This window comes from Dendrobates tinctorius, unplaced genomic scaffold, assembly GCF_039654945.1.
Source record: "Dendrobates tinctorius isolate UK_male_01 unplaced genomic scaffold, ASM3965494v1 ptg000046l, whole genome shotgun sequence".
NCBI classification, from domain to species: domain Eukaryota; kingdom Metazoa; phylum Chordata; class Amphibia; order Anura; family Dendrobatidae; genus Dendrobates; species Dendrobates tinctorius.
The window spans coordinates 63,600,363-63,616,776 of record NW_027361714.1 but is presented as its reverse complement, the minus strand read 5'-3'; the positions used below and the strand labels follow the sequence as shown (position 1 = coordinate 63,616,776).

Sequence of the window (16,414 nt, the reverse complement as noted above, 5' to 3'; positions counted from 1 at the left end):
ACTGTGGCACTATAGCAGTATCCCTCCCTATTCCTAGGCTCATGAGGACTATATAACCCTAGACAAAGCCCAGCCCATAGATGAATTGGAGCAACCACACACAAAAATCCATGTTATATAATTTTCATACCAGGACCCTAATAAGCCCAGATAGCAAGAAAAGGGGGAAAAAGTTAAACCCTCCACATATCAGTGGTGCCAAAATACATAGTATCAAAAACTGCCATAAAAACAATAGCCACAATGAAAATACAGATACACGGATGCCATACCCAGGACCATTACCCCACGCGTATCGCCGTAACCTGTACGGCTTCGTCAGGGGAAGTGACACACAGTGATCCAGGGGGCTTTAAATACCTTGTAGAAGTCAGTCGGGGCGTTACCACACTCTGTGAACATCCCCTCTATGAGTCAGCCAAAGCAGGAAGTGTATAAACCAGCATCCCGGTCATGTGAGCAGGGCTCATGGCAAACGCATATGCCCTGTGTAAACGCCAAGCAAATACAAGCCGGCGGTCTTGCTGCAGCGTGTATGTATTATAGAAGCCCGTAAGGGCCAAGAATATCAGCCCCACCGTGCCTGCGTCCAGTGGAACGCAGGCTAGCGTGTTTTGGGGCGCACTGAACCTGCGCGCATATTACCACCACCAGCGTGAGTTACTGCTAGTACATAAATAAATGTGTGCGCCACTCCCGGGAGTACAGAAGCACACAAAAACCGGACATACATAGACACCATACAATACAATACACGTAAGGGTGGATGGGAACACAGGACATAACAAACATAAAAAATTCACCTTACTAGGTGATATAACCGGTGATCAGGACACTCATTAAGAAGGAGCCCTCAATAGTTAATCTGGAATCCATTTTGCTTCTAATCTGACCAAAAAAAAAAAAAAACCCAATACTTAAATTATTGAAAGAATATGGTATGGGGAATTATGGTATTTAAACAAATAACGGCAATTACTGACCAATGCCGATAAATACCAAAAAAGAAAAATATATCATAAAAATATATCGCAGCACAATGAATATCAAAAGTACTGTAAATGCCAAAGAGGCTATTCATATCAAGACGCTAGGATCAGAGAGGAGGGGGAGAAAGAAAAAGGGGGGGAAGGGAGAGAAAGGGGAGAAGGTACACAATTAATAGGACTATATGAGAAAGGTCATATTACTTATATATAGACGGAAGGTATACAAGATACCAATCTATCTCAAAGAACAGTGGCATCAATAGTTGACCCAACAATGCTAAGGACTCCTTTATAATTGTCCCTCTCCAGTTTGTCCACTGCAATCAAAGGAACAGATGTCGCCAATAAAGGAGCACAAATAAAAAAAAAATATATATATATATATATATCCTCCCAGAGCTCTGATGACATTCCAAAATAGACCCATCCTGATAAATAAGGTCACGTAAACCCAGGGTAAATCCCCTCCATCCTCATACTTTAAGGCAGAGATAAGGTCATCCACCCGCCAACTCATCCCAAAAAACCCTAAAAGGGTCAGATGAATACCGATCAAAAGTTCCTTCTATCCTAATGCCTTTAAATAAACGGTCCTCATGAGCCTAATAAGAAACCAAATAATGTCTTCTAATATTTAATGACATCACACAATTTATTGCTTGAAATTCCAAAGTTCATAGGAAACTCCTAATAAACATAGCTCCACAAAATGAATGTCCAAGATCCAGATCCAGAGACGATAATGGCTGAAACCCAACTATTGTTATTATTCCACTGCTGCGGCACCTGGCCATATCATTGATGTTGCTATTGTGCACATTTGAGTGCCCCCATAATTGCACCTTGTATTTTGCATAGTTTTTGGCTTGTTTTTTGACTTGCTCTTGGCAACAGTTGACACACTTTGCACTCTGCTCAAACCAGTAGCCCTTGGTGCCTTTGTTGGTTCTACGTATCCACCTTCATCCTCAGTGCTGCTGTGCTGGCTATGCGTGCCAACGGTCCAGGTCGGATCAGTGGTCTCATCATCGACCACCTCGTCGTCCATGTCATCCTCCTTTCGTGTTCATATAGGCGACTGGCCAGATGGCAACTGTGTGTCATCACCATCAGCCTCCACCTCTTCACCCGGTATATCATGTGGATGAAAGTGGTTTTTTTCTGGCCGTGGGGTTTGAAATATTTGGCCATCATCAGCAGATGATACCTCCTCACGTTCCTCTTCAATGTCGTGCAGTGAGAGGCCAGAGGCAACTAAAGGAAATGGATCAAACAGATCCTCGGAGTGGCCAAGGTTGGGGGTCAAATGATTCCTGTGACTCCTGACCAGGTGATGAACTAGGAACAGGTCGAGAATACAATGACCCAGCTTTCTCTGTATGAACATTAGACTGTTTTGTCATGGACGATTGGGTGCTGCTGGCACATTTCGTTGAAGCCTTATCAGCCATCCAAGACAGTATCTGCTATTGTTCTTCTGGCTTCCAGACTGGTTTATGTTCCAGACCGGGAAATTTCACCAGGAAATGCATCAACCTTCTGCGGCCTCCCAGACTGTTTGCCTTGTTGGGCACCAATGACCCCACATCCACGTCCCTGTCCCTTCCCAACAGCCTTTTTAGGAATTTGGGATTTTTCTGCCATAGTTGCAGATGTTCAGATGCAGATATTGGGGAACAAGGAGCAGTTAGTGCTTTGTAGAAGGTAGCACAACAGCCTAGTACTGCTTTGTGTTTTACAAACAGCACCGCAACAGCACAAAAAATTGCCCTGAGGTTTAAGGTGAGATTATTACGCAACCCGGTCACCACACAATACAGCGGTGCTGCCACTAAAAATTTGCCCTGAGGTTTAAGGCGAGATTACGCACCCCAGTCACCACTCAAGACAGCGGTGCTGCCACTAAAAATTTGCCCTGAGGTTTAAGGTGAGATTACGCACCCCAGTCACCACACAAGTCAGTGGTGTTGGCTGCGTGTCAGTTGTGCAGTACCATGTGTCCTATTCGCTGTGAACACAGCACCACAACAGCACAAAAAATCTGCCCTGCAGGGGTAAATGTGACCCCAAAAATGGCCAGGAAAACTGTCGCTACTCTGTCCCTGACCTTATTCTTTCAGCTCTGAAAAGAGCTTTTGGGTTTTACAGAGGATTTGTGGATGATTTGAACAAACAAACACAACTCTCCCTAGCAGCTGCTCACACTCTCCCTACACTAGCTGTGTTCTGCATGCAATGTGCAGAACATTGCGGTGGCAGGGCTTATATGGAGCCAGGCTATGACTCATAGGGTATGAGTCATAACCTATGACTCGTGTATGACTCTGGGCGGCCAGCCAATCATTGTAATGCCCCCACAACCAAGAAGGCTGCAGCATTACTGTGACTGGCAAATGCTGGACGGGAGATCCGAGTAGTGCGAGGCGAGTAGTGAAATACTCGCTATGTTCCGAGTACCGCAAGTACTTCACTACTCGCTGAGTACCGAATACCCATGATTATGGTCGCTCATCCCTAGCTGCAGTTCAATGCTCTGTGGGCTGCTTTTCTTGAGGATCTGTCAGGTCTTGATATACTGCTGTCATGTTACTCACCAATAGCATAAAAGCACTTCAAAGATATACAGTGGGTTCGGAAAGTATTCTGACCACTTTAAATTTTTCACTCTTTGTTTCCTTGCAGCCATTTGGCAAATAAAAAAAAATCTTTTTTTTCTCATTAATGTACATTCTGCACCCACATCTTGACTGAAAAAATCAGAAATGTAGAAATTTTTTCAAATTTATTAAAAAAGAAAAACTGAAATATCACATCGTAATAAGTATTCAGACCCTTTGCTCAGACACTCATATTTATGTCACATGCTGTTCATTTCCTTGTGATCCTCCTTGAGATGGTTCTGCTCATTTATTGGAATCCAGCTGTGTTTAATTAAACTGATAGGACTCGATTTGTAAAGGCACACACCTGTCTATACAGTATAACAATGCTTGTCAGACCTAATGAGAATCATGAGGTCAAAAGAACTGACCAAGGAGCTCAGAGGCAGAATTGTGGCAAGGCACAGATCTGGCCAAGGTTACAAAAGAATTTCTGCAGTACTCATGGTTCCAAAGAGCACAATGGCCTCCATAATCCTTAAATGGAAGACGTTTGAGACTACCAGAAGTTTTCCTAAACCTGGCCGTCCAGCCAAACTGAGCAATCGTGGGAGAAGAGCCTTGGTGAGAGAGCTAAAGAAGGACCCTAAAGGTACTGTCACACTAAGCGATATCGCTAGCAATATCGCTATAACTTGTGACATTATAGCGATATTGCTAGCGATATCGCTGTGTCTGATACTTACCTACGACCCGCTCCCCCGCTGGTTATCGCTGATCACGCGAGAACGTTCAGGACCGCTTCTCGTCAGCTTCCTGCGGCGCTTCCTGTGGAGAGACGAGCAACAAGCGTGGAGCCGGGCGGGAGGACGCAGGATCGCCTAGTGTGACAGGTAAGTAGCGACCCCTGTCCACAGCGATGTCGCTGGTGAGATCTGCCTGTGTGGCAGCTCACTAGCGACCACTTAGCGATGTACCAGCGATCCTGACCGCGTCATATCGCTGGTCGGGATCGCTGGTACATCGCTAAGTGTGACAGTACCTTAAGATCACTGTGACTGAGCTCCACAGATGCAGTAGGGAGATGGGAGAAAGTCAACTATCACTGCAGCCCACTACCAGTCGGGCCTTTATGGCAGAGTGGCCCAGCGGCCAGGTCTAAGAAGACTTCTTTTGCACTGACATGCACTGAGCTGTGAGGTGTTATATAGACAGGTGTGTACCTTTACAAATCAAGTCCTGTCAGTTTAATTAAACGCACCTGGACTCCAAAGAAGGAGTAGAACCATCTCAAGGAGGATCACAAGGAAATGGACAGCATGTGACTTAAATATGAGTGTCTGAGCAAAGGGTTTGAATTCTTTTGACCATTTGATATTTCAGTATTTACCAAATTTGCAAACATTTCTACATTTCTGTTTTTTCAGTTAAGATGGGATGCAGAGTGTACATTAGGCCTCTTTCACACTTCCGTTTTTGACAATCAGTCAAGATCCGCCGATTTGGAAAAAAAACAGATCCGCCATTTTTCTTTGCAGATCCGTTTTTTTCCCCATTGACTTTCATTATTGGCGGATCTTGACGGATTGCCTTCCGTTGCATCCGTTTTTGTGAGGATCTGCCAAAATGTTGGTGTCCGTCAACATCCTCAAAGATTTCCAAATGGAGCTTGCAACGTTTTTTTGGGCGGCGGAATCTCCAGACACTGATTTAACCCGAAATTCTGTCTGGGTGCCGGACAAAAAAAAAATACATCTCTCTCTCTCTATCTCTCTCTCTCTCCTCTTCCCGGCCACGGTTCCTATAAATTTCCTCATTGTGCGGATCCATCAAGAAACGGATCCTGTGGCTTCCGTTCACATCAGTTAGGAACGGATCCGCTTGTCCGCCTTTTTGGCGGATTTTAACTGGCACAAAAAGCTGAAGTGTGAAAGAGGCCTTAATGAGAAAAAAATTAACTTTTTTGAATTTACCAAATGGCTGCAATGAAACAAAGTGAAAAATTTAAAGAGGTCTGAATACTTTCCGTACTCACTGTATATATAGTTATTAAATGCCATTTACTTATAGCTATACAAGTATGTGTATATATATATATATATATACACTGTGTATATATATATATATATATATATATATATACTGTATATAGCTCTGGCAAAAATTAAGAGACCACTGCACAGTTTTATAAAAATCAGCTTCTCTACATGTTTGACAGCCATTCCATTCCAGTGTCAGTTGAATTCCAACCAGAGTAAACCTCATTCTACTTAATGTGCTTCTGATTAGGTGATCATCTGAACTAAATTTTATTTAGCGAAGGAAAGTATAAAAAAACCCTGCTGTGGTGTTCACAATCCTCTTGCAATAGGACATGCTGGATGGCAAAACAATTGCTAGTAATGTCTCAAAAGTAATAGGAATGAATGCATAACTTTTAACCATGCCAAAGAAGTTGAAAAGAAAATTTTTGAGTGAGGAAAACAAGGCCTCCACCCTTAAAATTTCTAAGACGGCAGTCCATTACAACAAGGTCAATCAGCAGACATTGGAGACAACAAAGCTACAGACCGGCAGAGGGCAAAAATGACTCTCCACTGACCGGGATGACTATCATCTTATTCGAATGTCACTCAGCAACCGCAGGATGACATCAAGTGACCTACAAAAGGAATGACAAATGGTAGCTGTGGTGAAGTACATGGCAAGAACAGTTCGTAAGAGGCTCCTGAAGGCAAGGCTCAAGTCATGTAAAGCTAGAAAAAAGCCTTTGATCAATGAGAAGCAAAGGAGAGTCAGGCTGAAGTTTGCCAAAGACCATAAGGATTGGGCCAAAAAGGACTGGAGTAAGGTAATCTTTTCTGATGAGTCTAATTTTCAGCTTTGCCCAACACCTGGTCATCTAATGGTTAGAGAGAGATCTGGAGAGGCGTACAAGTTACAGTGTCTTGCACCCACTGTGAAATTTGGTGGAGGATTGGTGATGATCTGGGGATGCTTCAGCAAGGCTGGAATTGGGCAGGTTAATCTTTGCGAAGGACGTATGAATCAAGCCGCATACAAGGTTATCCTGGAAAAACAGTTGATTCCTTCTGCTCAGTCAATGTTCCCCAAGGCTCAGGACTGGTTTTTCCAGCAGGACAATGTGCCATGCCACACAGCTAGGTTAATCAATGTGTAGATGAAGGACCACCAAATCAAATCCCTGTCATGGCCAGCCCAATCTCCAGACCTGAACCCCATTGAAAACATCTGGAATGTAATAAAGCAGAAGATGGATAGTCACAAGCAATCCAACAAAGAATTTCTTAAATTAGGAGTGGCATAAGGTCACCCAAAGCAGTATGAAAGACTGGTGGAAAGCATGCCAAGACACAAGAAAGCTGTGATTAAAAATCATGGTTATTCCACAAAATGTTGATTTCTGAACTCTTCCTGAGTTAAAATATTAGTATTGTTTTTTCTAAATGATTATGAACTTGTTTTCTTAGCATTATTTGAGGTCTGCAAGTGTGGCACCCCAGACTCCAGTTGCCATAGTGACATTGCCTCCCTCTAAGGGGTGATGTCATGCCTGGAGGCAGGAGGGGGGTCCCCATGCCTGGTAGCAAAGTGTACATGACAATTCCTGCTGCGGGTCAGAAAGGGGAGCTTCCTTATAAATTCTGGCCAGCAGGTGGAGTTAGTGAGTCAGTAAGAAGACAGCTGAGAGAGTAAACAAGAGAGTTGCCATGGAAACGGGGGCAGTTGGAGCTCATGACAAGATAGTTAGAGACATTGGGAGTTGGTAGGGAGAGGGAAGGGACAGGAGCAGAGATAAGGGGCTCTGGCGAACTACAATTGCATATAGCAGACCCCAGAGCGAAGCGCTAATAGAAGGGACGCCAGAGTCCTTGGCTCGGCAGGAGCTTACACCCTGACAGCCGAATCTGGAGTGCAGGGGACTGCAAGTTCCTTCGCCACACTGAACACCTGAAGGCACGGCAGCAGACCAAGAGCCCGGGGCTGACAGTGAACAAGACAGTGCCTGTGATATATGCTCATGCTGTCTGTCATACAGGTTAGCAATCATCACACAGGAGAGGGCCAAAGCTTAGCTACAGAGCGCAGAAGGAAGGTCCCCAACCCCAACTGGCAGGGTGGGTCCCCTGAATGCCTCCAGGCAAGCCGGACTCAATCAATCATCTGTGTGTGGTACCCCAGATTGCAAATATTTTCAAGTGAAAGGTAAAGAAAACTGCACCTCTCTGTGTCCTTCACTTATTTTCTGCACCCCTACGTTCACCACCATCTGAACGATCAAATATATTTGCCCTGGTGCCCCGCACTAACGGTGGGGAGCTGAACCATCTTTGCTGCGTCACCATCAGCCCCTGGGGACCAAAACCGAAGCGTTGGCCACCCATTGCCGAATACCACGGGTGGCATCACGATTAAACACCACATAACTTTCCTCTATTTTTTTACTGGATGCCCAGGGCCACGGACCGGGTCACTGCCACCGTGACATCCCCTTGAACGGCCCGGTATCGAGTAACCTAAGGCCCTGTGGGGCGCTCCACAAGCACTGCATGTTTTTGCTATTTTGACCATTTCTCATTTTCTGAAAATAAATACAAAATGTAGTGCTCGGAAATTCGAAGAAATGTTGTCAGTGGTTTATAGAATAAAAGAGCAATTTACATTTTACTCAAAAATATACCTATAAAGAGAAAAATCAGACAAACTGAAAGTTTTGCAGTGGTCTCTTAATTTTTGCCAAAGCTGTATACAGTGGGGAAAAAAAGTATTTAGTCAGTCAGCAATAGTGCAAGTTAGACCACTTAAAAAGATGAGAGGCGTCTGTAATTTACATCATAGGTAGACCTCAACTATGGGAGACAAACTGAGAAAAAAAAATCCAGAAAATCACATTGTCTGTTTTTTTTTCATTTTATTTGCATATTATGGTGGAAAATAAGTATTTGGTCAGAAACAAAATTTCATCTCAATACTTTGTGATATATCCTTTGTTGGCAATGACAGAGGTCAAACGTTTTCTGTAAGTCTTCACAAGGTTGCCACACACTGTTGTTGGTATGTTGGCCTATTCCTCCATGCAGATCTCCTCCAGAGTAGTGATGTTTTTGGCTTTTCGCTTGGCAACACGGACTTTCAACTCCCTCCAAAGGTTTTCTATAGGGTTGAGATCTGGAGACTGGCTAGGCCACTCCAGGACCTTGAAATGCTTCTTACGAAGCCACTCCTTCGTTGCCCTGGCGGTGTGCTTTGGATCATTGTCATGTTGAAAGACCCAGCCACGTTTCATCTTCAATGCCCTTGCTGATGGAAGGAGGTTTGCACTCAAAATCTCACGATACATGGCCCCATTCATTCTTTCATGTACCTGGATCAGTCGTCCTGGCCCCTTTGCAGTGAAACAGCCCCAAAGCATGATGTTTCCACCACCATGCTTTACAGTAGGTATGGTGTTTGATGGATGCAACTCAGTATTCTTTTTCCTCCAAACACGACAAGTTGTGTTTCTACCAAACAGTTCCAGTTTGGTTTCATCAGACCATAGGACAATCTCCCAAAACTCCTCTGGATCATCCAAATGCTCTCTAGCAAACTTCAGACGGGCCTGGACATGTACAGGCTTAAGCAGTGGGACACGTCTGGCACTGCAGGATCGGAGTCCATGGTGGCGTAGTGTGTTACTTATGGTAGGCCTTGTTACATTGGTCCCAGCTCTCTGCAGTTCATTCACTAGGTCCCCCCGCGTGGTTCTGGGATTTTTGTTCACCGTTCTTGTGATCATTCTGACCCCACGGGGTGGGATTTTGCGTGGAGCACCAGATGGAGGGAGATTATCAGTGGTCTTGTATGTCTTCCATTTTCTAATTATTGCTCCCACAGTTGATTTCTTCACTCCAAGCTGGTTGGCAATTGCAGATTCAGTCTTCCCAGCCTGGTGCAGGGCTACAATTTTGTTTCTGGTGTCCTTTGACAGCTCTTTGGTCTTCACCATAGTGGAGTTTGGAGTCAGACTGTTTGAGGGTGTGCACAGGTGTTTTTTTATACTGATAACAAGTTTAAACAGGTGCCATTACTACAGGTAATGAGTGGAGGAAAGAGGAGACTCTTAAAGAAGAAGTTACAGGTCTGTGAGAGCCAGAAATCTTGATTGCTTGTTTCTGACCAAATACTTATTTTCCACCATAATATGCAAATAAAATGAAAAAAAAACAGACAATGTGATTTTCTGGATTTTTTTTTCTCAGTTTGTCTCCCATAGTTGAGGTCTACCTATGATGTAAATTACAGACGCCTCTCATCTTTTTAAGTGGTGGAACTTGCACTATTGCTGACTGACTAAATACTTTTTTTCCCCACTGTATATCACAGCCATTTACATGTAGCCTTACTACCATATATACATTTCAAAGAATACTACAAGGCATAGTAAAGTTTACAGTAGTTTATGCTTTGTATTGATGGGTAGCAGTAGTAGTTGGCTTTTATTGTTAAAGAAAAGAATTAAGATGAGATTATTGAACAACCCGTACTAGAAATGAAAGTAATTTCCATGATACTCTAAATGACTTTAGACTTTAGTTGTGAAGCAAATCTTATATATAATTATTGCATGTCACCGGCCTGTCCTAATTTACATGTTATTGCAACACAGCATTTTTACTTGATGATGCTAGACACTTTTTATTTTCCTGGAATTTGTAACAAGAACTACTTGGCATACTTGGCAGATGTATAGTATCATGCTCTATGGGAAGAACAATATGGAGTAAAAAAAAAACTACTTGCAATATATTTACAATTCTGTAAAACAAATAATATAAAATAAATCCTTAAACATGTTTAATATAATCAATATGAAATCTTAATTAATATTATTAATAAAATAATAATATAATTATTAATAAGAATTGTATACTTTTTCAACTGGTTTAATTTAGATATATTTTCATGCATTTTTGCTCAATTGTTTATGTTATCTCATATAATTACTTACTTCTAGTACTGAAGTTTGTAGAATAAAGAGCAGGAACAATCTTCCGGTGTCTTGCTGGAATTAAGTTTACCATCTGGTGAGCAGATTTATGCCTAATACTGGTTAATATTAAACATTTCTTCATTGACTCAATAGTGAACATCGTTCTATTCTAAAAACTGTTTGATTTGTCTTCATATTCCCAGCTTGTCGCTAAATGGCATCATGGAAAAAAGCCAGATTTTTTTTTAATCCTAAAATACGTCATGGCTGTATAGCCCACCCTCTGCTCTCAAGACATTGTTTTCCTGAGTCCTGAGAACAGAAGGAAACTTTTATTTTGTCTGTACTCAAAAGAAAATGTTTTAATAGAAAACCAAGAACACATATAAAAGTACCATATACAGATTTGCTACAGTCTAAGACTTCTTATAAATTTAAAAACAGATGTAGCATTAAAATCACTGTGGAATAATAACATTAATTATCTAATTGGCATCTGTCAATGGGTAGGATATACTAGGCAGAAAATCAGCCAGTCAGTTTTCAATGATTTGCTGAAAACAAAAAAAAAATGATCAAACCTAAGGATATGTGCAAGTCGAATTGAAGCAAACTTATTGTGATACTTCTCAAACAAATGGGTTAAAGCATCTTAAAATTAGTGGTCTTGTAGGATGTCCCGCTATGCAATGGTTAGTACTTCTAAAAAGCAGTCCAAAAAGTAAAACTGGTGAATTGGAAACAGGGTCATGGGTGCCAAAGGATCATTAATGTGCACGGTAAGCAAAGGCTAGCCCACCTGGTCTTTTCCATGGAATAAGTTTTGTATGTAATGGTGGCTAAAAAAAAAATAATTGGTGGAAAAAGGTTGAACTTGATGGATCTAGGTCTTTTTTCAAGCTGTGTAACTATGTTAGAAAGATGTCAGAACACATACCACATTACAATCTATAAAGCTGCATTCAGACTGATCAGAATGTCCTTCACTGTAAGCACTTACAATGGCGATGTAAGCAGCAGTACTAGACCATTGAGCAATACAGGAAGGTGACCTGGTCTGATGATTATTACTTTTACATCATGTGAATGGTTGGATATGTCACTTATCTAGAAAGAGATGACACGACTACGCCTTAAGCGAAGAGGGCAGGCTAGAGGAGGAAGTGTGATATTTTGACAATGTTCTGCTAGAAAATCTTGTGTCCTCGCATTCATGTACTGACTTGTACCATCTAAGTAAACATTGTTGCACAGTAAGGCCGGGTTCACACTTGTGTTTGGCTGGTCTGCGTATGGCTGCGTACTTCCCCCCTTAAGCTCCGCCTACGCTCTGCCTACTTCCGCATGCGTCAAGCGTCATCCTGTGTACCTATCTTTAACATTGGGTATGCTGGGACATGCGTTGTATGCGGATGCGTCCGCATGTGGCGTTTTGACGTGCCCGCTGAATGCAGTACGTTGCATTCCTGTGCATTTGGCGGGCACGTTAAAACATGCATGCATACCAGGATACGGGTGAGGGGACCATGTATATCGGGATTGGGGGGTGAGAGGACCACTCACATCAGGATAGGGGGGTGAGGGGACCATGCTTATCAGGATGGGGGGGTGAGGGGACCATGCATACCAGGACGTGGTGAGTGGACCATGCATATCAGGATTGGGGGGTGAGAGGACCATGCATACCAGGATAGGTGGGTTCGGGGACCATGCAAATCAGGAAAGTGGTATGAGAGGACCATGCATACCAGGAAAGGGGGGTGAGAGGACCATGCATACCATTATAGAGGGGTGAGAGAACCATGCATACTAGAATAGGGGGGTTCGGGGACCATGCATATCAGGACTGGGGGTGAGAGGACCATGCATACCAGGAGAGGGGGGTTCAGGGACCATGCATATCAGGATTGGGGGGTGAGAGGACCACGCATACCAGCATAGGGGGATAAGGGGTAGCTTGCATACCAAGATAGGGGGGTGAGGGGACCATGCATACCAGGTTTGGGGGTGAGGGGTACCATGCATACCAGGAAAGGGGGGTAAGAGGACCATGTATACCAGGATTGGGGGGGTGAGAGGACCATGCATATCAGGATTGGGGGGTTCGGGGACCATGCATACCGGGAAAGGGAGGTGAGAGGACCATACATACCAGGATATGGGGGTTCGGGGACTATGCATACAATGATAGGGAGGTTAGGGCACCATGCATATCAGGATTGGGGGATGAGGGGACCATGCATACCAGGATATGGGGGTGAGGGGACCATGCATATCAGGATTGGGGGGTGAGGGGACAATGCATACCATGAAACGGGGATGAGAGGACCATGCATACCAGGATAGGGGGGTTTGGGGACCATGCATACCAGGATAGGGGGGTGAGAGGACCATGCATATCAGGATTGGGGGGTGAGGGGACAATGCATACCAGTATAGGGGGGTGAGAGGGCAATGCATACCAGGAAAGGGGAATGAGGGGCCATGCATACCAGGATAGGGGGGTGAGAGTACCATGCATACCAGGATAGGGGGGTGAGAGGACCATGCATACCAGGAAAGGGGGGTGAGAGGGCCATGCATGCATTCAAATCCTGTGCGGCACCGCTCATTGGCTCAGCCGGTGGGGCGGGGGATTCAAATCCCACGCGGCACCGCTCATTGGCTGAGCTGCCCGCCGGCGGATGTTCATTTCACCGCACTCCTGATACAATAGCATTGGGCCTATTTCTAGTAGGTAATAAAAATGTATGTACCTGAAACAACATACCATATGTGTACTATGCTCCCTTTCAAGTGCAGGTAGTGATGTGAGAAGATCTGATTCAGGTAAAAAAAAAAGCTATCAAGATACTAGAAATTTTGCATGATATTATGATAAAAAAGAGACAGTGCATTAATGGTATGCAAGAATGTCCAGACAAAAAGATGGTCAAATGAATGATCGGTGGCATAATTCTTTAACCCCTCAATAACCGGGGGGTATTTTCGTTAATTCATTTTCGTTTTTAGCTTCCCATCTTCCCAGAGCCATAACTTTTCTTTTTTTTTTGGTCAAAATGGCCATGTGAGGGCTTTTTTTTTGCTGGACAAGTTGTACTCTCCATTTTTTGTGATCTTGGGTTGGGTGAGGGCTTATTTTTCCCATGCCGAGCTGATGTTTTTCTTGATACCATTTTGGTGTAGATATGATCTTTTGATCACCCGTTATTGCAAGTTATTGCAATGTAGCGGCGACCAAAAAAACTTAATTTTTTAAATTTTTTTTCTCGTTCCGCAATTTATCGATTGGGTAAATTCTTTTTTATATTGCTAGATCGGGTGATTCTGAAAGCGGTAATACCAAATATGTGTATATTTGATTTTTTATATTGTTTTATTTTGAAAAGGGAAAAAGGGGGGGTGATTTGAACTTTTATATTTTTTTATTTTTTAAATATTTTTTAAAACTTTTTTTTACTTTTTGTATACTTCAATAGTCTCCACAGGAGACTAGAAGCTGCAGTACTTTGATTGGCTTTGCTACATGCAGGCGATGATCAGATTGCCTGTATGTAGCAGAAATGCTCACTTGCTATGAGCGCCGACCACTGGGCGGCACTCATAGCAATCTGGCTTTAACAGCCATAGAGGTCTACTGGAGATCTCTAGTTGTCATGCCAACCCATCGGTGACCTGTGATTACGTGATGGAGTCACCAATGAGTGGGAATTCTGTCACGCTTCCAGAAAGCGCAAGTTAAATGCCATTGTCAGAGATTGACAGCGGCATTTAACAGATTAACAGCCGCAATGAATCAGAATTCCACCCACGGCTGTTAGAGACACATGTCGGCTGTTCAAAACAGCTGACATGTGCTGGGAAAGTTGTTGGCACAACGCCGGAGCCCAAATCAAAGGGAGGGATTAAAGATGTTGGCGTACTACAGTGTCCTGTCATAAGTGCATATGTAAGCAGGGCAACACATAAAGACCCCACCAACAGGCCACCCTGGAGCACGAGAATCTCACTAACTGGAAATTGCATGTAAAGATTAAACAACAACCACAAAGCGAATTTCATCAACCAAGGTATCATTTTCCACAAATTAAGAAAATAGATATCCGGCACCATTGTGTGGAAAAATACCCTGAATGTCTGCACATACACTCACTGGCCACTTTATTAGGTACACCTGTCCAACTGTGTGTTAAGACTTAATTTCTAATCAGCCAATCACATGGCGGCAACTCAGTGCATTTAGGCATGTAGACATGGTCAAGACAATCTCCTGCAGTTCAAACCGAGCATCAGTATGGGGAAGAAAGGTGATATGAGTGCCTTTGAACGTGGCATGATTGTTGGTGCCAGAAGGGCTGGTCTGAGTATTTCAGAAACTGCTGATCTACTGGGATTTTCACGCACAACCATCTCTAGGGTTTACAGAGAATGGTCCGAAAAAGAAAAAAAAATCCAGTGAGCGGCAGTTCTGTGGCCGGAAATGCCTTGTTGATGCCAGAGGTCAGAGGAGAATGGGCATACTGGTTCGAGCTGATAGAAAGGCAACAGTGACTCAAATTGCCACCCGTTACAACCAAGGTAGGCAGAAGAGCATCTCTGAACGCACAGTGCGTCGAACTTTGAGGCAGATGGGCTACAGCAGCAGAAGACCACACTGGGTACCACTCCTCTCAGCTAAGAACAGGCATCTGATGGCTACTTTCAGCAGGATAATGCGCCATGTCATAAAGCTCGAATCATCTCAGATTGGTTTCTTGAACATGACAATGAGTTCACTGTACTCAAATGGCCTCCTCAGTCACCAGATCTCAATCCAATAGAGCATCTTTGGGATGTGGTGGAACGGGAGATTCGCATCAGGGATGTGCAGCCGACAAATCTGCGCCAACTGTGTGATGCCATCATGTCAATATGGTCCAAAATCTCTGAGGAATGCTTCCAGCACCTTGTTGAATCTCTGCCACGAAGAATTGAGGCAGTTCTGAAGGCAAAAGGGGGTCCAACCCGTTACTAGCATGGTGTACCTAATAAAGTGGCCAGTGAGTGTATATTTTTCACATTAATTAAAAACACCTTAATCCCACTTGGAACAGGTGCTCAATCCCATATTGAAAAAACAGAACATTTCATTGTGGAGAAAGAGCAGGATGGCACTCACCGTTCATGTGAATCAATGCAGATGCCCTATGTATGTAAAATAAAGTGATTTGATTCACATGAACTGTGAGTGCCATCATGCTTTTCTCTTTCTCCACAATGCAAGGTATCATTTTAGTCAGTATAACGGCACTGACCTGACACTGTCTGTAGGTCATTTGCACAATCCTGCTGACAGGTTTACTTTAAGTATGGTGCTATGAGGACTGCACCAGATATATAGTCTCCCCTGAAGAGTCTTAGAAGAGGAAACGCGTTGAGAGCAATGTACCTAATCAAGGACATGGTGATGTCCTAATGGGACCACTGCATAAATCCAGTAGACAAGGAGGCACTATATATTTGAGACTTCTAGTGGTGAGATCGTTCCATTTCATGCATTTTCTTGTGTGAACATTCTTACGTACCATTAATATGCTGTCTCCTTTTTATCACAATATATCTTGCTACTTTTCTAGGATCTTGAATCTTTATAGATTGATTTTGTGTTTATGGTTTTTAATAGTTCAGAAAAAAATTAATTTTGAATATTGCCACTATTTGCTAAACAGTAGAGATGAGCGACCTTGCTTTTTTTAGGGTCGAGTCGGGTTTCATGAAACCCGACTTTTGCAAAAGTCTGGTCGAACGAAATTGGCCGACTATAGGGAAAAGTCGGAGGCCGACTGAAAGAC

The 16,414-nt window shown here is 43.4% G+C and overlaps 1 protein-coding gene across 1 annotated transcript in view; it reads right to left on the bottom strand.

The window, feature by feature from the left end:
- FAM162B (family with sequence similarity 162 member B) overlaps positions 1-10,792 on the bottom strand; it is a 41,321-nt gene extending 30,529 nt beyond the window's left edge. The window contains exon 1 of the mRNA XM_073576128.1: positions 10,602-10,792. Coding sequence (XP_073432229.1) covers positions 10,602-10,743 — 142 coding nt within the window. The 5' untranslated portion in view covers positions 10,744-10,792. The remainder of the gene's footprint in view (positions 1-10,601) is intronic.
- Between the last annotated feature and the right edge of the window lie 5,622 nt (positions 10,793-16,414).